The sequence below is a fragment of the Carettochelys insculpta genome, chromosome 22, assembly GCF_033958435.1.
Source record: "Carettochelys insculpta isolate YL-2023 chromosome 22, ASM3395843v1, whole genome shotgun sequence".
Classification (NCBI taxonomy): Eukaryota; Metazoa; Chordata; order Testudines; family Carettochelyidae; genus Carettochelys; species Carettochelys insculpta.
The window spans coordinates 12,591,139-12,614,800 of NC_134158.1; the positions used below are offsets into that span (position 1 = coordinate 12,591,139).

The 23,662-nt window shown below is 69.0% G+C and overlaps 2 protein-coding genes across 4 annotated transcripts; both read left to right on the forward strand.

Annotated features, from left to right (window-relative positions):
- Positions 1 to 695: 695 nt before the first annotated feature.
- On the forward strand, positions 696 to 19,196 carry OTUD5 (OTU deubiquitinase 5). The gene is given in 10 exon segments (XM_075017460.1): positions 696 to 1,173; positions 1,175 to 1,552; positions 9,926 to 10,019; positions 15,027 to 15,091; positions 15,304 to 15,460; positions 15,981 to 16,129; positions 16,623 to 16,808; positions 16,879 to 17,089; positions 17,564 to 17,677; positions 18,118 to 19,196. Coding segments are annotated over 10 exon segments (1,638 nt in total). The 5' UTR covers positions 696 to 1,008; the 3' UTR covers positions 18,237 to 19,196.
- A 637-nt stretch (positions 19,197 to 19,833) lies between these two features.
- Positions 19,834 to 23,484, forward strand: PIM2 (Pim-2 proto-oncogene, serine/threonine kinase). 3 transcript variants are annotated; one of them, XM_075017523.1, is made up of 6 exons: positions 19,834 to 20,098; positions 20,456 to 20,562; positions 21,170 to 21,220; positions 21,692 to 22,121; positions 22,354 to 22,530; positions 22,815 to 23,484. In XM_075017523.1, exons 1-6 carry the CDS (start codon positions 19,858 to 19,860, stop codon positions 22,982 to 22,984), a joined length of 1,176 nt encoding a protein of 391 aa, XP_074873624.1. In that variant the 5' UTR covers positions 19,834 to 19,857; the 3' UTR covers positions 22,985 to 23,484. The 3 variants fall into 3 exon arrangements, with proteins under 3 accessions (XP_074873624.1, XP_074873625.1, XP_074873626.1); XM_075017524.1 differs by having other exon boundaries at positions 21,692 to 22,067; XM_075017525.1 differs by having other exon boundaries at positions 19,834 to 19,996.
- Positions 23,485 to 23,662: the final 178 nt, after the last annotated feature.

Below are 23,662 nucleotides of genomic sequence, written 5' to 3' on the forward strand. Positions count from 1 at the left end.
CGGTGGGGCCGGGTGACCCCTCTCGGGCTCCTGGATGGGCGGGACGAGACGAGGGGGCCTCCGATTGGAAGATGACGTCCAGCCTTTTCCTTGGCCAGTCAGAGAACGGCGCACTGAGGCTGAGTGGTTCTAGCTTCCGTCTCCACCGCCAATCAGCGTCAATTACTGTTTCTTCCTCCAATGAGCTGTGCGGAGCCTGTCCAGCAGCCAATCAGAAGCGATGATAGGCCTTCCCAAACATTAAGAGACGCCGTCTCTGTCTCTTAGCCAATCAGAAGTGGCTCCTGTGTTTTTCAGCCGCTCGGACATTGGTTCTGTGTCGCTCAATCAATCAGACACGAGACTTCCCAGTCTGAGCCAATCCGAAATTATTTCCGGGCTTGTGAGCCAATCAGAAATGAGCCTTTCGTCTCAGAGCCAATCACAGAATTTACTGTTACTAAGGGAATACCAGGTCCCGCCTTCCGCAGTCGTTGCTATGGGCCGTGGAAGTGGGTATCGGAGTGAAGAGAGGGGGAGGGTGGGACTTCTTTTCATTGGCTGATAAAACATAGCCAATCAGAGATTTGTCCCGTCAAGCTTTGACCAATGAACGTGAGCCCGCGCGAAGTAACCAGTGAGAGCCGGCCTGTTGCTCGGGAGTGCTCAGACTCCACCTCCGGCGTTGCCAAGGGGCGTGGCGGCGGAAGTGAGCGCGCGGGGTCAGGGGCCGGCTGTGTTGATGTTGACACTAGGCCGGGGCCGAGCGCGAGGGGCTGCCGCGGAAGCCGGGAAGGGCCAAAAAGCCGCAGGAGGGCGGGTGGAGGCGTTGATTCGTCTGCGTCCGGACGCTCGAGGCTGCTGTCCCCGCCCCTCCCCGTCCCCATGGGGGGGGCAGTGAGCGAGTAGGGGTGAGGGAGCCCCGCGGGGCCGCCCCGTAGCCCCCCGGCCGGGCACTCAGTCCCGAACCCCCCGTTCGCCCCTCTCCGGTGCCCCGCCCCGGCCCCGGCCCCGGCCCCGGCCCCGGCCATGACGATCCTGCCCAAGAAGAAGCCCTGCCCGGCGGCGGGGGACGGGGAGCGGGACCCCCCGGGCGGCCCCGCCCGCGCCGCGGCCCCGGGGGGCGGCCCGGACCCCCACGCGCACGCGCACGCGCACTCGCGGGGGGGGCCCGGACCCGACACGCACCCGCGGGGGGGGGCCCGGCGGCGGGGTCGGCCCGGGGGGCGCCGCCGGCCCCGATCCCCGGGGCGGCGGGGCCCGATCCCGGGCTTCCCCGCCCCCGCCCCGCTGGGGCGCGCCCCCCGCCGGCTCACCTCCGCCGCCGGGCCCCGGCGGGGTGGGGGGCGCGGGGGACCCGCTGGACGGGGCCCCGCTGCTCGGGGCGGGCGAGGCCCGGGGCGGTGGCTGCTGCTCGGGGCCCGGCCATAGCAAGCGGCGGCGGCAGGGTGGGCCCGGCCCAGGCGGCAGCCCCGAGCGCGACGAGCCCGCCGGCGGCGGCTGCAATAGCGAGGACGAGTACGAGACGGCGGCGGCCCGCGGGGAGGGCGTGGACCCGGCCACGGCCGAGCAGGTACCCGTGGGGGGAGAAGGGGGCGGGGGGACGCGGCCCCGGCCACGGCCGAGCAGGTACCCGTGGGGGGGAGAAGGGGGCGGGGGGACGCGGCCCCGGCCACGGCCGAGCAGGTACCCGTGAGGGGGAGAAGGGGGCGGGGGGACGCGGACCCGGCCACTGCCGAGCAGGTACCCGTGGGGGGATGTGGACCCGGCCACGGCTGAGCAGGTATCCGTGGGGGGAGACCAGCATGTGGGGGGGGTGTGGACCTGGCCATGGCCAAGCAGGTACCGGTGGGGGGTGGGGGTGGACCTGGCCACGGCTGAGCAGGTACCCATGGGGGCTGAAGGGGCATGGGCGGGGTGTGGACCTGGCCACGGCCGAGCAGGTACCGGTGGGGGGTGAAGGGAGTGGGGGGACGCGGACCCAGCCACAGCCGAGCGGGTACCGGTGGGGGGTGAAGGGAGGGCAGGGGGACATGGACCCAGCCACGGACGAGCAGGTACCCATTGGGGGTGAATGGGGTGGGGAGATGTGGTCCTGGCCACGGCTGAGCAGGTACTCGTGGGGAGTGAACGGGATGAGGGGATGTGGACCCGGCCACGGCCGAGCAGGTACCGGTGGGGGGTGAAGGGGATGGGGGGACGCGGACCCGGCCGCGGCCGAGCAGGTACCGGTGGGGGGTGAAGGGGATGGGGGGACGCGGACCCGGCCGCGGCCGAGCAGGTACCGGTGGGGGGTGAAGGGGATGGGTGGATGTGGACCTGGCTACGGCCGAACAGGTACCAGTGGGGGGTGAAGGGGATGGGGGGATGTGGACCTGGCTACGGCCGAGCAGGTACCGGTGGGGGGTGAAGGGGATGGGGGGATGTGGACCTGGCTACGGCCGAACAGGTACCAGTGGGGGGTGAAGGGAGGGCGGGGGGACATGGACCCAGCCACGGACGAGCAGGTACCCACTGGGGGTGAATGGAGTGGGGAGATGTGGACCTGGCCACGGCTGAACAGGTACGCGTGGGGGGGTGAAGGGGGATGGGGAGATGTGGACCTGGCCACGGCTGAACAGGTACGCGTGGGGGGGTGAAGGGGGATGGGGGGACGCGGACTTGGCCACGGCCGAGCAGGTACCGGTGGGGGGTGAAGGGGGATGGGGGGACGCGGACTTGGCCACGGCCGAGCAGGTACCGGTGGGGGGTGAAGGGGGCGGGGGGGACGCGGACTCGGCCATGGCCGAGCAGGTACCGGTGGGGGGTGAAGGGGGTGGGGAGATGTGGACCCGGCCACGGCCGACCAGGTGCCGGTGGGGGATGAAGGGGGCGGGGGGACGCGGACCCGGCCAGGGCCGACCAGGTGCCGGTGGGGGATGAAGGGGGCGGGGGGACGCGGACCCGGTCACGGCCGAGCAGGTGCCGGTGGGGCGTGAAGGGGGCGGGGGGTCAGGGACCTGGTACCCGCTTAGCGGTACCCCTGAGACCCACTGCATTGGCCCCTTGGTCCCTTGTGAGTGGCTTTGAAGGTGGAGACAGTCTGCCTTGTTATCCTGGGGGGCAGGTGCTGCTCCACCCGCCCCGGGCAGCTTGGCACAGCCCAGCCCCTGGTGCTTCGGGGGCCGGGGCCGGGGCCGGGGCCAGGCGGGCATGCGGATGGTGCTTTGGCGCCCGGAGCTGCAGAGCGACAGCCTGCGCTGCCGCCGTGGTGGGGTGTGCGTCCCCGTCCCGCTGCAAGGGGCGACCCTCGCTCCCGGCGCTCCCAGCAGAGCGAGGCGCAGGCGACTGTATGGTGCTGCCGCAGCCCGTGGAGCTGCAGCGCCGGCGGTGCCGGGGCCGGTGTGTCTGGTCAGCGTTGTGGGCAACCCCCTTTGCCCCAGACGCCGTAGGCCAGCTCTGAGGTGTATCCGGGCAGCTCTTGCCCGCTGGGGTATTGTATTTATTAGCTCTATTGCGCCTTTGGGCTTGGGGCCGTGTGCTCTCTATTAGGAGTACTGTGGTAGTCCCCAGGGCCCAGGGGCTACCTGTGTCTACCAGCTGTGCTGCAGCAGTGCCTGAGACCTCCCCTCCCCGTCGTGCCGGGTCTCATATATCAGGTGTATTACGGTAGGACCTGAGACTCTGCTTCCCTTCCGTCAGGTGGGGCCTGTTCCCTACGGGGTGTATTAGGGCGCTGCGTCCCGGGCAGCAGCCGTGGCTCTCTGGTCGCTGCACGTGCTCACGGGGCTGTGGGGAGATGCCCTTGGACAGGACAGATGGAGGGGCGCACTGTGCAGGTGGTGTGTGCTGTTAGGAGTAGTGTGGTACTGCTGGGGAAGGGGGCCGCTGTTAGGTGCAGTGTGGTACTGCCCCGGGGTGGGGCTGTTAGGTGTGATGTGTGCTGTTTGCGGGGGCTGTTAGGTGCGGTGTGGTACTGCCCAGGTGCGGTGTGGTACTGCCCTGGGGGGGGCTGTTAGGTGCGGTGTGGTACTGCCCCGGGGAGGTGTGGTACTGCCCCGGGGAGGTGGGGGGGGCTGTTATGTGCAGTGTGGTACTGCCCCGGGGTGGGGCTGTTAGGTGCGGTGTGGTACTGCCCCGGGGAGGTGGGGGGGGCTGTTATGTGCAGTGTGGTACTGCCCCGGGGTGGGGCTGTTAGGTGCGGTGTGGTACTGCCCCGGGGAGGTGTGGTACTGCCCCGGGGAGGTGGTGTGTGCTGTTAGGTGCGGTGTGGTACTGCCCTGGGGGGGGCTGTTAGGTGCGGTGTGGTACTGCCCCGGGGAGGTGGGGGGGGCTGTTATGTGCAGTGTGGTACTGCCCCGGGGTGGGGCTGTTAGGTGCGGTGTGGTACTGCCCCGGGGAGGGCTGTTAGGTGCGGTGTGGTACTGCCCAGGTGCGGTGTGGTACTGCCCTGGGGGGGGCTGTTAGGTGCGGTGTGGTACTGCCCCGGGGAGGTGTGGTACTGCCCCGGGGAGGTGGGGGGGGCTGTTATGTGCAGTGTGGTACTGCCCCGGGGTGGGGCTGTTAGGTGCGGTGTGGTACTGCCCCGGGGGGGGCTGTTAGGTGCGGTGTGGTACTGCCCAGGTGCGGTGTGGTACTGCCCTGGGGGGGGCTGTTAGGTGCGGTGTGGTACTGCCCCGGGGAGGTGTGGTACTGCCCCGGGGAGGGCTGTTAGGTGCGGTGTGGTACTGCCCTGGGGGGGGCTGTTAGGTGCGGTGTGGTACTGCCCCGGGGAGGTGGGGGGGGCTGTTATGTGCAGTGTGGTACTGCCCCGGGGGGGTTGTTAGGTGCGGTGTGGTACTGCCCCGGGGAGGCGGGGGTGTGTGTGTTAGGTGCGGTGTGGTACTGCCCCGGGGGGGTTGTTAGGTGCGGTGTGGTACTGCCCCGGGGAGGCGGGGGTGTGTGTGTTAGGTGCGGTGTGGTACTGCCCCGGGGAGGCGGGGGGGGGTGTGTTAGGTGCGGTGTGGTACTGCCCCGGGGAGGCGGGGGGTGTGTGTTAGGTGCGGTGTGGTACTGCCCCTGGGGAGGTGGGGGGGCTGTTATGTGCAGTGTGGTACTGCCCCGGGGGGGGCTGTTAGGTGAGGTGTGGTATGGTACTGCCCCGGGGGGGTTGTTAGGTGCGGTGTGGTACGGTACTGCCCCGGGGAGGTGGGTGGGGCTGTTAGGTGCGGTGTGGTACTGCCCCGGGGAGGCGGGGGTGTGTGTGTTAGGTGCGGTGTGGTACTGCCCCGGGGAGGCGGGGGTGTGTGTGTTAGGTGCGGTGTGGTACTGCCCTTGGGGAGGTGGGGGGGGGCTGTTATGTGCAGTGTGGTACTGCCCCGGGGGGGGCTGTTAGGTGAGGTGTGGTACGGTACTGCCCCGGGGGGGTTGTTAGGTGCGGTGTGGTACTGCCCCGGGGGGGTTGTTAGGTGCGGTGCGGTACGGTACTGCCCCGGGGAGGTGGGGGGGGCTGTTAGGTGCGGTGTGGTACTGCCCCGGGGAGGCGGGGGGGTGTGTGTTAGGTGCGGTGTGGTACTGCCCCGGGGAGGCGGGGGTGTGTGTGTTAGGTGCGGTGTGGTACTGCCCCTGGGGAGGTGGGGGGGGCTGTTATGTGCAGTGTGGTACTGCCCCGGGGGGGGCTGTTAGATGAGGTGTGGTACGGTACTGCCCCGGGGGGGTTGTTAGGTGCGGTGTGGTACGGTACTGCCCCGGGGAGGTGGGGGGGGGCCGTTAGGTGCGGTGTGGTACTGCCCCGGGGGGGTTGTTAGGTGCGGTGTGGTACTGCCCCGGGGAGGCGGGGGTGTGTGTGTTAGGTGCGGTGTGGTACTGCCCCGGGGAGGCGGGGGGGGGCTGTTATGTGCAGTGTGGTACTGCCCCGGGGGGGGCTGTTAGGTGAGGTGTGGTACGGTACTGCCCCGGGGGGGTTGTTAGGTGCGGTGTGGTACGGTACTGCCCCGGGGAGGTGGGGGGGGCTGTTAGGTGCGGTGTGGTACTGCCCCGGGGAGGTGGGGGGGGCTGTTAGGTGCGGTGTGGTACTGCCCCGGGGAGGCGGGGGGGGGTGTGTGTTAGGTGTGGTGTGGTACTGCCCCGGGGGGGGGCTGTTAGGTGAGGTGTGGTACTGCCCCGGGGAGGTGGGGGGGGGCTGTTAGGTGCAGTGTGGTACTGCCCCGGGGGGGCTGTTAGGTAAGGTGTGGTACTGCCCTGGGGGGGCTATTAGGTGAGGTGTGGTACTGCCCAGGTGAGGTGTGGTACTGCCCAGGGGAGGTGGGGGGGCTGTTAGGTGCGGTGTGGTACTGCCCTGGGGAGGCGGGGTGTGTGTGTTAAGTGTGGTGTGGTACTGCCCCGGGGAGGTGGGGGGGGCTGTTTGGTGCGGTGTGGTACTGCCCCGGGGAGGTGGGGGGGGCTGTTTGGTGAGGTGTGGTGCTGCCCCGGGGAGGTGGGGGGGGCTGTTTGGTGAGGTGTGGTGCTGCCCCGGGGAGGCGGGGGGAGGGGCTGTTTGGTGCAGTGTGGTACTGCCCCGGGGAGGCGGGGGGAGGGGCTGTTTGGTGAGGTGTGGTACTGCCCTGGGGAGGTGGGGGGGGCCTCTTTAGGTGCGGTGTGGTACTGCCCCGGGGAGGTGAGGGGGGGCTGTTAGGTGCGGTGTGGTACTGCCCCGGGGAGGTGGGGGGGGGCCTCTTTAGGTGCGGTGTGGAACTGCCCCGGGGAGGTGGGGGGGGCTGTTAGGTGCGGTGTGGTACTGCCCTGGGGAGGCAGGGGGAGGGGCTGTTAGGTGTGATGTGTGCTGTTTGGCGGGGGCTGTTAGGTGCAGTGTGATACTGCCCCGGGGAGGTGAGGGGGGGCTGTTAGGTGCGGTGTGGTACTGCCCCGGGGAGGTGGGGGGGGGGCTTTTAGGTGCGGTGTGGTACTGCCCCGGGGAGGTGGGGGGGGGGGCTGTTAGGTGCGGTGTGGTACTGCCCCGGGGAGGCGGGGGGAGGGGCTGTTAGGTGCGGTGTGGTACTGCCCCGGGGAGGTGAGGGGGGGCTGTTAGGTGCGGTGTGGTACTGCCCCGGGGAGGTGGGGGGGGCTGTTAGGTGCGGTGTGGTACTGCCCTGGGGAGGCAGGGGGAGGGGCTGTTAGGTGTGATGTGTGCTGTTTGGCGGGGGCTGTTAGGTGCAGTGTGATACTGCCCCGGGGAGGTGAGTGGGGGCTGTTAGGTGCAGTGTGATACTGCCCCGGGGAGGTGAGGGGGGGCTGTTAGGTGCGGTGTGGTACTGCCCCGGGGAGGTGGGGGGGGGGCTTTTAGGTGCGGTGTGGTACTGCCCCGGGGAGGTGGGGGGGGGGGGTGCTGTTAGGTGCGGTGTGGTACTGCCCCGGGGAGGTGAGGGGGGGCTGTTAGGTGCGGTGTGGTACTGCCCCGGGGAGCGGGGGTGCTGTTTGGTGAGGTGTGGTACTGCCCTGGGGAGGCAGGGGGAGGGGCTGTTAGGTGTGATGTGTGCTGTTTGGTGGGGGCTGTTAGGTGCAGTGTGATACTGCCCCGGGGAGGTGAGGGGGGGGTGTTAGGTGCGGTGTGGTACTGCCCCGGGGAGGTGGGGGGGGGCTGTTAGGTGCGGTGTGGTACTGCCCCGGGGAGGTGGGGGGGGGTGTTAGGTGCGGTGTGGTACTGCCCCGGGGAGGTGGGGGGGGGCTGTTAGGTGCGGTGTGGTACTGCCCCGGGGAGGTGAGGGGGGGCTGTTTGGTGAGGTGTGGTACTGCCCCGGGGAGGTGAGGGGGGGCTGTTAGGTGCGGTGTGGTACTGCCCCGGGGAGGTGGGGGGGGGCTGTTAGGTGCGGTGTGGTACTGCCCCGGGGAGGTGGGGGGGGGTGTTAGGTGCGGTGTGGTACTGCCCCGGGGAGGTGGGGGGGGGCTGTTAGGTGCGGTGTGGTACTGCCCCGGGGAGGCAGGGGGAGGGGCTGTTTGGTGAGGTGTGGTACTGCCCCGGGGAGGTGAGGGGGGGCTGTTTGGTGAGGTGTGGTACTGCCCCGGGGAGGTGAGGGGGGGCTGTTAGGTGCGGTGTGGTACTGCCCTGGGGAAGGGGGGTGCTGTTTGGTGAGGTGTGGTACTGCCCTGGGGAGGCAGGGGGAGGGGCTGTTAGGTGTGATGTGTGCTGTTTGGCGGGGGCTGTTAGGTGCAGTGTGATACTGCCCCGGGGAGGTGAGGGGGGGCTGTTAGGTGCAGTGTGATACTGCCCCGGGGAGGTGAGGGGGGGGGCTGTTAGGTGCAGTGTGATACTGCCCCGGGGAGGTGAGGGGGGGGTGTTAGGTGCGGTGTGGTACTGCCCCGGGGAGGTGGGGGGGGGGCTGTTAGGTGCAGTGTGATACTGCCCCGGGGAGGTGAGAGGGGGGTGTTAGGTGCGGTGTGGTACTGCCCCGGGGAGGTGGCGGGGGGGCTGTTAGGTGCGGTGTGGTACTGCCCCGGGGAGGTGGGGGGAGGGGCTGTTTGGTGAGGTGTGGTACTGCCCCGGGGAGGTGGCGGGGGGGCTGTTAGGTGCGGTGTGGTACTGCCCTGGGGAGGTGGGGGTGCTGTTTGGTGAGGTGTGGTGCTGCCCTGGGGAGGCAGGGGGAGGGGCTGTTAGGTGCAGTGTGATACTGCCCCGGGGAGGTGAGGGGGGGGTGTTAGGTGCGGTGTGGTACTGCCCCGGGGTTGTGGCGGGGGGGCTGTTAGGTGAGGTGTGGTACTGCCCCGGGGAGGTGGGGGGAGAGGCTGTTTGGTGAGGTGTGGTACTGCCCCGGGGAGGTGGGGGGAGGGGCTGTTAGGTGAGGTGTGGTACTGCCCCGGGGAGGTGGGGGGAGAGGCTGTTTGGTGAGGTGTGGTACTGCCCCGGGGAGGTGGGGGGAGAGGCTGTTTGGTGAGGTGTGGTGCTGCCCTGGGGAGGCAGGGGGAGGGGCTGTTAGGTGCAGTGTGATACTGCCCCGGGGAGGTGAGGGGGGGGTGTTAGGTGCGGTGTGGTACTGCCCCGGGGAGGTGGCGGGGGGGCTGTTAGGTGAGGTGTGGTACTGTCCCGGGGAGGTGGGGGGAGAGGCTGTTTGGTGAGGTGTGGTACTGCCCCGGGGAGGTGGGGGGAGAGGCTGTTTGGTGAGGTGTGGTACTGCCCCGGGGAGGTGGGGGGGGGGCTGTTTGGTGAGGTGTGGTACTGCCCCGGGGAGGTGGGGGGAGAGGCTGTTTGGTGAGGTGTGGTACTGCCCCGGGGAGGTGAGGGGGGGCTGTTAGGTGCGGTGTGGTACTGCCCCGGGGAGGTGGCGGGGGGGCTGTTAGGTGAGGTGTGGTACTGCCCTGGGGAGGCGGGGGGAGAGGCTGTTAGGTGAGGTGTGGTACTGCCCCGGGGAGGTGGGGGGGGGGCTGTTTGGTGAGGTGTGGTACTGCCCTGGGGAGGTGGGGGGAGAGGCTGTTTGGTGAGGTGTGGTACTGCCCCGGGGAGGTGGGGGGAGAGGCTGTTTGGTGAGGTGTGGTACTGCCCCGGGGAGGTGGGGGGGGGGCTGTTTGGTGAGGTGTGGTACTGCCCCGGGGAGGTGGGGGGAGAGGCTGTTTGGTGAGGTGTGGTACTGCCCCGGGGAGGTGGGGGGGGGGCTGTTTGGTGAGGTGTGGTACTGCCCTGGGGAGGTGGGGGGAGAGGCTGTTTGGTGAGGTGTGGTACTGCCCCGGGGAGGTGGGGGGGGGGCTGTTTGGTGAGGTGTGGTACTGCCCTGGGGAGGCAGGGGGAGGGGCTGTTAGGTGTCATGTGTGCTGTTTGGCAGGGGCTGTTAGGTGTAGTGTGATACTGCCCCGGGGTGGGGGGGAGGGAGCTGGTAGGTGCAGTGTGATACTGCCCCGGGGTGGGGGGGAGGGGGCTGGTAGGTGCAGTGTGTGCTGTTCGCGGGGCCTCTGCAGGGGGCACTGTGTCTGCAGCTTGGGCAGGGGCCCCCCAACTTGCTGAGGCGCCGCCCCTTGTCTCCAGCAGGAGCACAGGTTCGAGAAGTCGCTGCGGGAGAAGAAGGGGTTCATCATCAAGCAGATGAAGGAGGACGGGGCGTGTCTCTTCCGCGCTGTGGGTGAGTCGGGCCAGCCCACCTTGCTGCTGAGCGCTCCGTGGGGAGCCCCTCTGCGGGTGCGGGAGGAAGTGTGGGGCGGACACCTCGAGGACAGGCCAGAGCCGGGCGCTGCGTGGAGGGGTCGGTGTTCGGGGCCGGGGCCCCAGGAGAAGAGCTGGCCCCTCGGGGCAATGGCCAGCGGGTTCTGAGGCTCGGCAGGTCTCGGCCAGCTGACGTGTCTGGTGGACGATCAGGGTCAGGCAGCCCTTGAGGTGGGCCCCACTCCCGCTGGGGTGTCACTGGTGAGAGCTGCGGCCCAGCTGTGCTGCCTCTGAGGCTGGGGGCCACCACTGCTCTGCCTCTCGGGGTGCGGGGCCCTGTTACACTGCGCCCCGCGCAGCCCCCCTCAGGTAACCCCTTTGGGCAGTGCCCCCTTGTGCCAGCCTCTGCAGAATACCCCTGGGGAAAAGGCAGCCCCCCACCGCTCCCCTGCCCCTCGCTGTACCACTGGCACCATGGTGCACTGGGTACCAAGGGGGTCCCAGGCTGGGGGCAGGGCCCATTGCGTCTGCTGCAGCAAGAGACATGTGTCCTGTGGGGCGGTCGAGGCACAGGCTCGTGGTCGGGGCAGAGCTGAGTCCCAGCTCCTCCCCGTGCCCCTGGGAGGAATAGGTGGGACGGAGGTCTGGGTGGGGGGATGCTCTCCCCCAGCAGGCAGGGCCATGCTGCAGGGGGAGGGGAGGCCCAGGTCTCAGTCTGTATCAGCCATTGCCCTATGGGGATCCACCTGTTCGGGCCCCCAGCCCTTAGGCTTGCATACCTCCCCCTCATTTGCGGGGGGAGCAGTGACCCCCCATGTTCAGAGGCCCCCGATGGGCTGCAGAGACTGGGCACCAAGCTCCCAGATGCTCCCTCCCTATAGGGCTGAGGGCAGCACACAGCCTGCCCTCTGCAGAGGGGGCTGAACCTCCATGCTAGGCAAGCCATGCCTGTGCAGCGTTACGCATGGCAGCTCCCCAGCTGCCACACCCCAGAGGCAGCTGCATCTTAGCCTCCTGGGCTGAAGTCTTACCCTGTTGGTGCCTTTTCCCGGGTGCCCAGCAGGGGGTGGCACAGCCCTGGCGTTGCTTCTGCTCTGCAGCATGTGCCGGCAAGTCCCCCCCTTTCTTCCGCTGAGATGAACAGCTTAGCTCCCCCCGGCCCGCCCGTATCAGCCTGGCGCAGCAGGAAGCAGCCTGCAGGTTGTCCCATGACGCTGCAGGTGGGGGCGAGGGGAAAGAACGAAACAGGCCAACGTGATCAGTGTGGGGCTCAGAGAGCCCAGGAGTTCTGGCTCCCCACCTCCCTGCATTCCAGCTCATCGGCTCCCACTCCCCTCCCCGAGTCAGGAGGGAGCCGGCGCGTCTGGGCTCTGAGATTCCTCGCCTGCTCCAACGCACCAGCCCCGGCCAGAGCCAGGAGAGAACCCAGGAGTCTGGGCTCCCAGCCCACTGCTCCGACCAGCTAGCGCTGGCTTGGCAGAGGGCCCCGCGCGGCTGCTGAGTCACCTCAGGGCTCTGCTGACTCAGAGCAGGTTTTGCAGCGTCATGTTTTGTGCCTGCTCTGCCCAGGCCTGGCAAACTCAGAGTCCCCAGACTCAGACACCCAGAGGGGCCCCCCCAGACTCTGGACTAGAGCAAGGTGCCTTCCCACCCCACCGCTGGGGTCTGCCAGCAGTGGGGTGGCCATGGGGAGAGAACCCAGGAGTCCGGGCTCCCAGCCTCTAAGCTCTAGAGCTCCCCTGAGATGAAAGGCAGCCCTGGACTCTCCTCAGTTACCAGCCCTTTGCCCGCACTGTGCTGCGTCCCTCCCCCTTAGAAGGGGAGACTGTTCCCAGGCGGCAGCAGCAGTAGCCCTCTGGGAGCCAGGACGCCTGGGTTCTCTGCCTGGCTCTAGGCAGGGAGGGGGCTTGGGGGTTCTGGGCGTGGAGGGAAGCGGGTCTCAGGAAGCTTCCTGGCTGGGAAGTGGGATTTCCCCCCACTGCTGGGACAGGAAAGGAACCTGGCCCGCGGCTCTCGGGGCAGCGAGCAAGTGCCAAGCAGCCAGCGGTGCCTGCGGAGCCTGGCCTCTGCCCATGCTCAGCCCTCCCGCTCCTGGGGATCCCTGAGCCCTGCTCCTCCCTGAACGGCACCAGCAAGAGCAAGTGCCGTAGCCTGTCCCCAGGGCAGGGCATCCCTGGCAGCTGTGCGCCCGGCTGCTCTGAAACCCCTCCGAGAATGGAGGTCCCCCACCGGTTCCCACTGCCTGGCTGCAGGCCCAGCCCGTCACTCCCTGTCACTGCCCCCCTCAGGCCCCCCAGCCGGCTGCAGCCTAAATCAGCCCCCTTCTTTCGGCACCCCTCGGGCTCTGCACCATTCGCTCCCTAGTCAAGTCGCTCGCCCGCCCGGCCGGCCGGCCTGGGCCCAGCCACGCAGGGCAAGCAGAGGGGGGACGCCCCAGCCCAGTCTGGGAGTGGGACACTGATTGTTTCCCCAGTGGGGCACTTCGCCCTGTTGGCCTCAGCCCATTTCTCCCTTCTCTCCAGCCCCTCCCCGCTGCCCCGTGCGCCTGCTGTGCCCCTCCTGCTCCCCCTGGGTGCCGGGGCAGGGGAGCCAGCAGAGCTCTGCAGCAGTGTGTGTTCTGGGGGTGTCTGCAGGCACCCCTGCCTTTTCCTCCTGCCCCGCTGGGCGGTTGGCCCAGGCTGCGCATCTGCGATGCAGGCGCCCTGGCTGCCAGCCCCTCTGGCACATGCGGGTGCTGGAGCTGGGACACCTGGGTCCCTCCCGGCTGGCTGCTGTTTGCCTCAGTTGTCCTTAGCGCTGGCCCCGCCCCCTAGTGCCGGGGGGTGGGGGGACGTCTCTCCGGGGCGAGGGGGTGCAGCTGCCAGCTTCACTTCCTGTTTTCTGCTGCCCCTTCACACCGGTGCTGAGCGTGGGTGGAAACAGTGGCTGAGCCGAGCCGACCGCAGCGCAGGCTTCTGGGAACCAGCCCACGGGGTCCCCACGTGACTGACAGGAGCTGCTGGCCAAGGCCCCCCCAAACCCACATCCTTGTTTACCTAGAAATGGGGCTGAGTCACTTGCTGCTGTGATGCAGCTCTGGGCAGGGCAAGGTCCTCATGGTGTACCCCTGTGCCAGCTGGATCGAGGACACCCCCTGCTCCAAACCCCTGCACTGATCCCCCCTCCTCCTCTGCCAGAGCCGGGGAGAGAACGCGGGAGTCCTGGGCGCCGGCCCCCTGCTCCAACCCCCTGCACCGATCCCCCCCTCCTCCTCTGCCAGAGCCGGGGAGAGAACGCGGGAGTCCTGGGCGCCGGCCCCCTGCTCCAACCCCCTGCACCGATCCCCACTCCTCCTCCTCCTCCTCCTCTGCCAGAGCCGGGGAGAGAACGCGGGAGTCCTGGGCACCCCGGCCCCCTGCTCCGGCCCCCTGCACCGATCCCCCCTCCTCCTCTGCCAGAGCCGGGGAGAGAACGTGGGAGTCCTGGGCGCCCCGGCCCCCTGCTCCGGCCCCCTGCACCGATCCCCACTCCTCCTCCTCCTCCTCCTCTGCCAGAGCCGGGGAGAGAACGCGGGAGTCCTGGACCCCGGCCCCCTGCTCCAACCCCCTGCACCGATCCCCCCCTCCTCCTCTGCCAGAGCCGGGGAGAGAACGCGGGAGTCCTGGGCGCCGGCCCCCTGCTCCGGCCCCCTGCACCGATCCCCCCCTCCTCCTCCTCCTCCTTCTCCTCTGCCAGAGCCGGGGAGAGAACGCGGGAGTCCTGGGCCCCGGCCCCCTGCTCCAACCCCCTGCACTGATCCCCCCCCCCACTCCTCCTCCTCCTCTGCCAGAGCCGGGGAGAGAACGCGGGAGTCCTGGGCGCCGGCCCCCTGCTCCGGCCCCCTGCACCGATCCCCCCCCTCCTCCTCCTCCTCCTTCTCCTCTGCCAGAGCCGGGGAGAGAACGCGGGAGTCCTGGGCCCCGGCCCCCTGCTCCAACCCCCTGCACCGATCCCCCCCCCCACTCCTCCTCCTCCTCTGCCAGAGCCGGGGAGAGAACGCGGGAGTCCTGGGCCCCGGCCCCCTGCTCCAACCCCCTGCACCAATCCCCCCCCCCACTCCTCCTCCTCCTCCGCCAGAGCCGGGGAGAGAACGCGGGAGTCCTGGGCACCGGCCCCCTGCTCCAACCCCCTGCACCGATCCCCTCCCTCCTCCTCCTCTGCCAGGGCCGGGGAGAGAACGCGGGAGTCCTGGGCCCTGGCCCCCTGCTCCGGCCCCCTGCACTGATCCCCCCGCTCCTCCTCTGCCAGAGCCGGGGAGAGAACATGGGAGTCCTGGGCCCTGGCCCCCTGCTCCGGCCCCCTGCACCGATCCCCCCCCTCCTCCTCCTCCTCCTTCTCCTCTGCCAGAGCCGGGGAGAGAACGCGGGAGTCCTGGGCCCCGGCCCCCTGCTCCAACCCCCTGCACCGATCCCCCCTCCTCCTCTGCCAGGGCCGGGGAGAGAACGCGGGAGTCCTGGGCCCTGGCCCCCTGCTCCGGCCCCCTGCACCAATCCCCCCTCCTCCTCCGCCAGAGCCGGGGAGAGAACGCGGGAGTCCTGGGCACCGGCCCCCTGCACTGATCCCCCCGCACCGATCCCCCCTCCTCCTCTGCCAGGGCCGGGGAGAGAACGCGGGAGTCCTGGGCGCCGGCCCCCTCCCCTGTGCAGAAGCCTGGGAGGCGGGAAGTCCCTCACTGGCCGTGGGCTGTAAGGGAAGGGGGCGGATGAACGCCAGATGGGAACGCCAGGGCAGGAGGGACTGGTGGAGGAAGGGGCACAGCAGGGTCCCCGGGCGGTGGTGCCAGCGCCCTGGCAGATGAGCTACGGGTGGGCAGAGCCGCCGCGGTGCTTCTCTGCGGGGAGAGGCCAGAGCTGCTGCAGCTGGTTCCAGACAGGTCCCCAGCGCTGGCCCCGGCCCCATGCTGGACACTGGGTGGGCGGGTTCGTTCCACCTCGCCCCAGTCCAGGCGCCCACATCTCTCCTCTTTCAGCTGACCAGGTGTACGGCGACCAGGACATGCATGAGGTGGTCCGGAAGCACTGTATGGATTACCTGGTGAGCGAGCAGGGCTGGGCTCCCGGGCGCCCGCCACCACCCCGTGTCCCCTGGGGCTTTCTGCCCTGTTCCCTGCCCCTCAGCCAGCCTGCCCCATCCCTGGCCCCTCGGCCAGCTTGTCCCTGCTTGGGGGCGGATGTGAGCTGGTGCCCCTAGTGGGGGCAGACCCCAGTGCTTGCCCGCTGCCCTGTGTAACCCTCTGGCCCTGGCAGATGAAGAATGCCGATTACTTCTCCAACTACGTGACGGAAGATTTCACCACCTACATCAACCGCAAGCGGAAAAACAATTGCCACGGCAACCACATAGAGATGCAGGCCATGGCAGAGATGTACAACCGGCCCGTGGAGGTGTACCAGTATGGCACAGGTAGGGGCTGGCGCTGCTGGCTTCTCGCCCTGCTCCAGAGGGGAAGTGGGCTGGGCTGGGCTGGGGGCCAAGGCCTGCCCGTGGCCAGCCCCTGGCCGCTCACCAGAATTGGTGCCTCAGTTTCCCAGCTGTGCCGCAGCACTCACAGTGGGTCAGGAGGAGGGCCTGGGAAGGGAAAGCTGCAGTGCCCTCGGGGGACTGAGCCTGGCTAGCCGTTCTAGCATTGCCAGCCCACTGGGTCCACCCACCCCAGCCCCTCTGGCTTTGCAGGAGCCAGGGCCCAATTTGCTCCTACCTCGGGGATAGGTGTGTGCTGCAGGCAGTCCCCCGGCAGGCTGGCCGGGGCTTGCAGCTTTTCGCTGCTCCTGCCTTGCGGGGTCCCAGGGTCACTTCCAGCAGGGGGCCAGCCCATGGAGCTGGCAGGTCACAGGCTAGGGAGAGAGCTGGGTTCTTCTCAGCTCTGGGGGGCAGGGCTGGATGCCTGGGTCTTCCTACTACAAAGCCATACCTGTCCTGGCAGAGCCCATCAACACCTTCCACGGCATCCAGCAGAACGAGGACGAGCCGATCCGGGTCTCCTACCACCGCAACATCCACTACAACTCCGTGGTGAACCCCAACAAGGCCACCATCGGCGTGGGGCTGGGGCTGCCCTCCTTCAAGCCAGGGGTGAGGTGCTGCCGAGGGTGGGGCTGGAGGGATGGAGTCTGACCCGCTGGGGGTGGGGCATTGCAAGGCATTGGGGGACAGGCCATGGAATTGGAGTGAGGTGTTGCAGGAATGGGGTGAGTGCAGGCCAGCTGGGCACAAGGTGCAGGCAGCAGGGCTCTGGGGCAGGGCCCGGACCGGCTGGGTGCGAGATGTGGGCAGCGGGGCTCCGAGGCAGGGCCCGGACCAGCTGGGCGTGGAGTGCAGGGAATGGGGCCCTGGAGCCGGGCTGGGGACCGGCTGGGTGTGGGGTGCGGGCAGTGGGGCCCTGGAGCTGGGCTGGGGACCGGCTGGGCGCGGGGTGCGGGCAGCGGGGCCCTGGGGCAGGGCCGGACCGGCTGGGCGCGGGGTGCAGGGAATGGGGCCCTGGGGCACGGCCCAGACCGGCTGGGAGTGGGGTGTGGGCAGCGGGGCTCTGAGGGGGCACCCGGACCCACAGCCCCGCCCCCGGCAGTATGCGGAGCAGTCGCTGATGAAAAGCGCCATCAAGACGTCGGAGGAGTCATGGATCGAGCAGCAGATGCTGGAGGACAAGAAGCGAGCGACCGACTGGGAGGCCACGAACGAGGCCATTGAGGAGCAGGTGGCCCGCGAGTCCTACCTGCAGTGGCTACGTGACCAGGAGAAGCGAGCCCGCCAGGTGAGCCCCCCGGCCCCCGGCCTCCCCCGGCCCCCCCAGCCCCCCACTAACCCCACATCTTCCTCCACAGCCCCGCAAGGCCAGCGCCACCTGCAGCTCAGCCACAGCAGCAGCAGCCAGCGGCCTGGAGGACTGGAGCAGCCGCTCGCCCCGCCAGCGCAGCTCTGCCTCGTCCCCCGAGCACCCCGACCTGCACGGCGAGATCATCACCATCAAGCCACCCTCGCCCGGCGTCGCCGCCGCCCTCGCCCCCCCCAAGCCCCCCTCGCCCTGCGCCCCAGGTCAGTGCCGCGGGCGGGGGGGCGCCAGGGGGCCGGGCGCAGGGGCTGAGGCTGGGTTCTCGGGTTGGGTTCCCAGTGATCCAGGCGTGTCTCGGGGTCGGGAAATGCCATTAGCCGGCTGCGTCCCTGCGCAGCTGTTCCGCGCCCGAGGCGGCTGCATCCCCAGGTCAGTGCTGCAGGCTGCAGGCCGGGGGGCACCATGGGGCTGGGCACAGGGGCTGAGGCTGGGTTCTCGGGTTGGTTCCTCGATGATCCAGGCGTGTCGGGGGGGTCGGGAAATGCCATTAGCCGGCTGCATCCCTGCACAGCTGTTCCGCTCCTGAGGCGGCTGCATCCCCAGGCCGGGGGAGTCGTCGGGGGTGATGTGTGCAGCTGTTCTGCTGCCTTGCCCAGAGGTGGCCACAGAGCAGCCTGAGGAATGTACATTCAGCCTCCTAAGCTGCCCCCCCCCCCCACTCTGCTCTGCACCCCCAGGCACGAGCAGTCAGTTAGCAGCAGGAGGTGGCCGAGCGACACCCCCCTTAGTGTCCTTGTACCCTGCCCTGGAGTGCCGTGCCCTCATGCAACAGATGTCACCTACTGCCTTTGGTGAGTGTCACCCCCCTGCTCTAACCACTGGGCCCCACTCCTCTTACAGAGCTGGGGAGAGAACCCAGGAGTCCCTTGCCTGTGAGGGCTCTGAATGAGGCCACACCTGAGGCCCGTTGCCCTCCCTTTGGGGGTGCTCCTGTCTCCCAGAACATGGGGTTGGCCCTACGGGGCTGGGGCAGAAAGAGGGACCCTGAACTCTGGGGAGGAGGCTGTGCAGTGTGGGGTGGTCGTGAGGGGGGGACAGTGACTCTGAGGGGCCAAGGTGGACATGGCCCAGAATGGGGAGAGCTTGGGGGGCCTTGGGTGGGATCTGTTCCGCTAGCTCCACTGGGGGGGCTGGGAGAAATCAGTTGGGGGCAGTCCCCTGCCCGGCCCCCGCAGGGAGCCCGGCGGCCATGGCCATGGCCCTGGCCCTGATGCTGCACCCCGTCCCGCAGGGCTGAACGACTGGGAGGAGGACGAGATCCTGGCCTCGGTGCTGGCGGCCTCGCAGGAGGAGTACCTGGAGACCATGAAGAAGGGCTCCCTGCACAGAGACAGCGCGGACAAGAGTTGATAATGAACTGAGACTCTGCCCCCGGCCCGCCCCTGCCTGTGCCAAGGCCAGAGACCCTGCGTGGGTGCATGGCTGGAAGGAAAAGAAGAACCCACCCGGCCCGGTGTGGTGTGTCCCGTCCCTCATGGCGCTGGAGCAGAGCCAGCCCCCAGCGCTGCCAGCACCGGGGCAGCATGAGCCGGCGCCGGGGGGCCAGCGGGGCTCCCCCCAGGTGGTCGCAGCAGCTGCCTTTCACTGCTGGTCCCGAGCACTTGCAGCCGGGCCCTCCTCCCCCCACCTCCCCTGCAGTCAGGGCCTTGCTTCCCCCCTGCTGGGCCCCCCTTTCCCCAGGCACCCTGACTGCCCTGGGCTGGGACCCACATGCCCTGTGAACCGAGCCGCCCTGCCCTGCCCTGCCCTGCGGGGGTGTCTCTGGGGGCCAGGACCCTGGGCCCATGCTGCCTGAGGGGGGCAACCAGCAGCGTGGTCGCCAAGTGCTGGCACCACCCCCAGCCCTTCTCCCACACCGGGGAGCAGCCAAAGCAGGGGCGTGAAAGCCCTGCAGCCTGTTGGGGGGGGGCACAGTCCAGCAAAGACCAGCCCAGAGAGGGGGAGGGCGCTGCCTCCCACCCCACCTACAGAAGGACCCTGGTGCCCCAGGTGCCCCCCTGAAGAGCAGGGTTCCAGATGCCCTGACTCCCCAACTAGAGCTGGGTCCTGGCTCCAGGTGCTGCTCCCCACTAGAGCAGGGTCCTGGCCCCCTACTGAGCAGCTTCTGGAGCCCCTTGGTGCTGCCCCCCCCCCCACTGACAGCAGGGTCCCCGGCCCTCAGGGGTGGCCCCCACACTGAGGACAAGGGCCCAGCTGCCCAGGTGCTGTCCAGCCCCAGGGAGGTTGGGGTTGTGCTGGGTGCTGCAGGGACCCTCCCCACTTCCAGCCGAAAGAAAGAAATGCAACGGATCCGCTTTGTGCTGGATTTTCTTGCTGCACGGCGGGGAGGGGAGCCAGGACGCCTGGGTTCTCCCCTGCTCGGGGAAGGAGGTCTGGTGGTTAGGGCGGGCGGGGCAGCTGCTGGTGGGGTTGGGTCAAGGCGCGGTGCCGCGACGGCCCGGGGCTCGGGTCGTCCCTGTGGTGGTTTCGGTGGGAGGCGGCCTACCGGGGCGGGGGGCTTCAATACCCTCTGTGGAGCCGCCAGCGGAGTCACGTGCCTGTCCGGCCGGAGAGAACCCAGGCGTCCGGCCTGCCCCCGCCCCCTCTTCCAGCTACACAGACCGGCACAAACAGCAGTTGAGTTAAAGGGCCGGAGGGAATCCCGGCCCGCGGCGGGGGCGGCTCGGAGATAGGACGCCTGGGGTCTTTGCCGGGGAGGGGCGCAGGACTCCTGGGTTCCCTGCCTGGCCCAGCAGCTCCCGGGGCGCAGCGGTCCTCAGAGGTACCAAGGGGTTCGCGGCGGCTGGGTCAGCCGGATCCGAGCACGCAGCGAAGGCGGCGCCCTACTGTGACCCTCCCGCTCCCTGCGCCCCCCCGTGACCCCCCGCTGCCTGCGTCCCCTCCGCGCCCTACTCAAGGTTCCCGGGATATCCCCTCCTACGTCGTGGCTTTATTTGCATACTACAGCCCCTCCCCGGGGCGGGGCGGGGCTATGCAAACGAGGCGGCCCCTGGTTGGCTGGCGGCTGGAGGAGAGCGGGGCGAGCCGCGGCGTGGCGGGAGTCGGGCCCGGCGCTGAGCTCGGGACTGGGATGTTCTCCGAGGCCGTGGAGGAGCGGCCCCCCCCCGGAGGTGAGACCGTCCCCCCACGTGCTCGGACACCTGAGTCCTCTCTCGGTGGCGGGGGCTGTCGGCGACCTGGGAGGACGGACGCCTGGGTCCTTTCCCAGCAGGGTATGGAGCTGTAGGGGAGCTGGGAGCCCGGACGCCTGGGTCCTTTCCCAGCAGGGGATGGGGCTGTAGGGCAGCTGGGAGCCCGGACGCCTGGGTCCTTTCCCAGCAGGGGATGGGGCTGTAGGGGAGCTGGGAGACCGGACGCCTGGGTCCTTTCCTAGCAGGGGATGGGGCTGTAGGGGAGCTGGGAGCCCGGACGCCTGGGTCCTTTCCTAGCAGGGGATGGGGCTGTCGAGGGACCGGGAGCCCGGACGCCTGGGTTCTCTCCCAGCTGTGGGGGGGGGGCGTGTCGGGGAGCTGGGAGCCCGGACGCCTGGGTCCTGGTGGCTGCGGGGTTGACCCTCTCCCCTGCCCCAGGGAAGGACAAAGGCGCCTTTGACGCCGCGTATAAGCTGGGGCGGCTGCTGGGGAAAGGCGGCTTCAGGACGGTCTACGCGGGGCACCGGACAGCGGACGGTTTGCGGGTAGGGAGCGCGGCCTGTCCCTCTGGTGCACCAGCTGTCTCCGAGCCCAGGGCTGGGCCGGGCCGGGCCTGGCCTGGCTTGTGGGGGGGTGGGGGCAGGGCGGGGCCTGGCTGGAGGGCTGGCTGGGGGGTGTGGGAGGGGAATGGCGGGGGGAAATAGGGAAGGGCCAGGCTGGCTGGGGGGTGTGGGAGGGGAATGGGGCAGGGGCGGGGCGGGGGGAAATGGGGAAGGGCCAGGCTGGCTGGGAGGTGTGTGGGGGGAAATGGGGCAGGGCCGGGACGGGGGGGGGGGAATGGGGCAGGGCCGGCGCGGTGGGGGGGGGGGGAATGGGGCAGGGCCAGGCTGGCTGGGGGGTGTGGGGGGGGAATGGGGCAGGGCCGGCGCGGGGGGTGGGAATGGGGCAGGGCCAGGCTGGCTGGGGGGTGTGGGAGGGGAATGGGGCAGGGCCGGCGCGGTGGTGGGGGGGGAATGGGGCAGGGCCAGGCTGGCTGGGGGGTGTGGGAGGGGAATGGGGCAGGGCCGGGACGGGGGGGGAATGGGGGAGGCCCAGGCTGGCTGGGGGGTGTGGGAGAGGAATGGGGCAGGTTCCTGATCGGTCTCTCTGCAGGTGGCCGTCAAACACGTCGCCAAGCACAAGGTGACTCGCTGGGCCCAGCTGGTACGTTGCTGGGGCAGCAACTGGGGTCACCTGGTGGGCGGGTGGGGGAGTCCTGCGGACACGGGCTCGGGGGGCGGGGCCGGGCCAGGCCGGGGGCGGAGCGAAGCTAATTCCCCGCAAGAACCTGGAAACGAGAGGGTGCGTGGGGTATGCAAATTAACCCGGTCTCCTCCTTTCCTATTGGCTCCAAATGAAGGGGCGGGGTCTATGAGCTAAGGTGCCTTAGCATGGAAAGCGCTGCAGCCTCTACTGCCCCCTGCAGCACGGTGCCCAGCGCTGACTGCCCGGACGCCTGGGTCCTCTGCCCTGCCCGGGAGCGAGCTGGGGGTGGGTGGGGGCCAGGACGCCTGGGTCCTCTGCCCTGCCCGGGAGCGAGCTGGGGGTGGGTGGGGGCCAGGACGCCTGGGTCCTCTGCCCGGCCCGGGGGCGAGCAGGGTCCGCTGGCTTTGCTAACCCTGGTTCTCTGCACAGCCCGGGGGCCAGCATGTGCCACAGGAGGTGATGCTGATGAAGCGGGTCGGGGCCCGGGGCGGGCATCGGGGTGTCATTCGCCTCCTGGACTGGTACGAGGCCCCCGAGGGGTTCCTGCTGGTGCTGGAGCGGCCCGAGCCCTGCCAGGACCTCTTCGACTATGTGACGGAGCAGGGCCCCCTGGCCGAGGGGCAGAGCCGCCGGTTCTTCCACCAGCTGCTGGAGGCCGTGCGGCACTGCCATGCCCGCGGGGTGGCACACCGCGACCTCAAGGACGAAAACATCCTGGTGGAGCTGCGGAGCGGCCAGCTCAAGCTCATCGATTTCGGCTCTGGGGCCCTCCTGCCGGACGCAGCCAGGGCTGGCGCCTTCGATGGTGGGGGCCCGGACACCTGGGTTCTCTGGCCGGCCCTGGGAGGGGAGCGGGGAGGTGAGGGCCCGGACGCCTGGGTTCTCTGGCCGGCCCTGGGAAGGGAGCGGGGAGGTGAGGGCCCGGACGCCTGGGTTCTCTGGCCGGCCCTGGGAGGGGAGCGGGGAGGTGAGGGCCCGGACGCCTGGGTTCTCTGGCCGGCCCTGGGAGGGGAGCGGGGAGGTGAGGGCCCGGACGCCTGGGTTCTCTGTCAGCCAGAGAGGCAGTGACCCTGACTCCGCCTGCCCTTCAGGCACCCGTGTGTACAGCCCGCCAGAGTGGGTGGGCTCCCAGCACTACGAGCCGCTGCCGGCAGCCATCTGGTCCCTGGGCATCCTGCTGTATGACATGGCCTGTGGGGATGTCCCCTTCCAGCGGGATGAGGAGATCCTGGCTGCCCGCCTCAGCTTCCTGGAGCCTGTGTCAGAGGGTGAGCGACCCCCAGCCCCCACTGGTGTCCAGTGCCCCCTGCTCCTCCTCAGCAGCCCCTGCTCATCTGTCCAGCAGGCCAATTCTGCCCTCCTCCTGCGGGGGTACTGCACTCAATCACATTCATCTTCCATTCTTGCACACTTGCCCCGTTTTTATTTCTCTTGCTGTGCAGAATGGCACCTTGGGGGCAGCAGTGGGGGTAGGGTCCAAGTTAGGAGTTGAGACCCCTGAGTTCTCTCTAACCTGCTTGCACGTTTCTGTCCCACACCTTCTGCCCGCCAGGCTGCCAGGATGTGATCCGTTGGTGCCTGTCCCCAGAGCCCTCAGACCGGCCCAGCCTGGAGCAGCTTCTTCTGCACCCCTGGCTACAGCTCGATCCCCCCCGTCAGCCAGACAGCGACCCGCAGAGCTCAGCAACCCCAAGGAGCTCGGCTGGCAACAGCAACTGCTGAAAGACTTGCATGTACCCTGCATCTCCCAGCGGTGACAGGGACCACCCCCATGGGGACGACTGCAGCCTCAGGCAGCTGAGAGCAGAGTTGACCTGGTTTTACAGGTGTCTAGAGCTGGGGAGGAACTCAGGAGTCCTGGCTCCCAGCCTGTCCCTGTCTTCCCCAGTTCTTTCCCTTCCTGGGGTTGAGGCTTAGGCTCTGGTCCCTCTCGAGGACCGGCCAGGCCTCTGTATGCGTAAATACTTGTGTATTGCTGTGAGCTGGGCTCCCTTTGGTTCTACCAGCCCATAAGTGGGTATAAGGGTTCAGGGGCTCTAGCCCCTGCCTATTTCCAACCCTTGCCATGTGCCCCCAGCTGTACCTTGCTAGGCTGAGTGCAGAGGCTTATCTGATGCTTATGGAGCCCCAGGCGTGAGTGTGAGACTCAGACCAATCCTGTGCAGGATTTGACGGGAAAAACAGTGATTGAAATAAAACAGGTTTTATCTTTACAGAAGAAATCCCGGGAGCTGTGCTGGTTTCTCTCCTGGCCGGGAGGTGGGAATGCAGGCGGCCTGACCCCCAGTACTCCCTGGCCCCAGTCCAGAAGTGACACCCCCCCACCCCACCTACAGCAGCCGCGTAATCACTGGCCTCCCTCGTGCACACCTGCCGCTGGGCTGTGATGGCAGCTGTGCC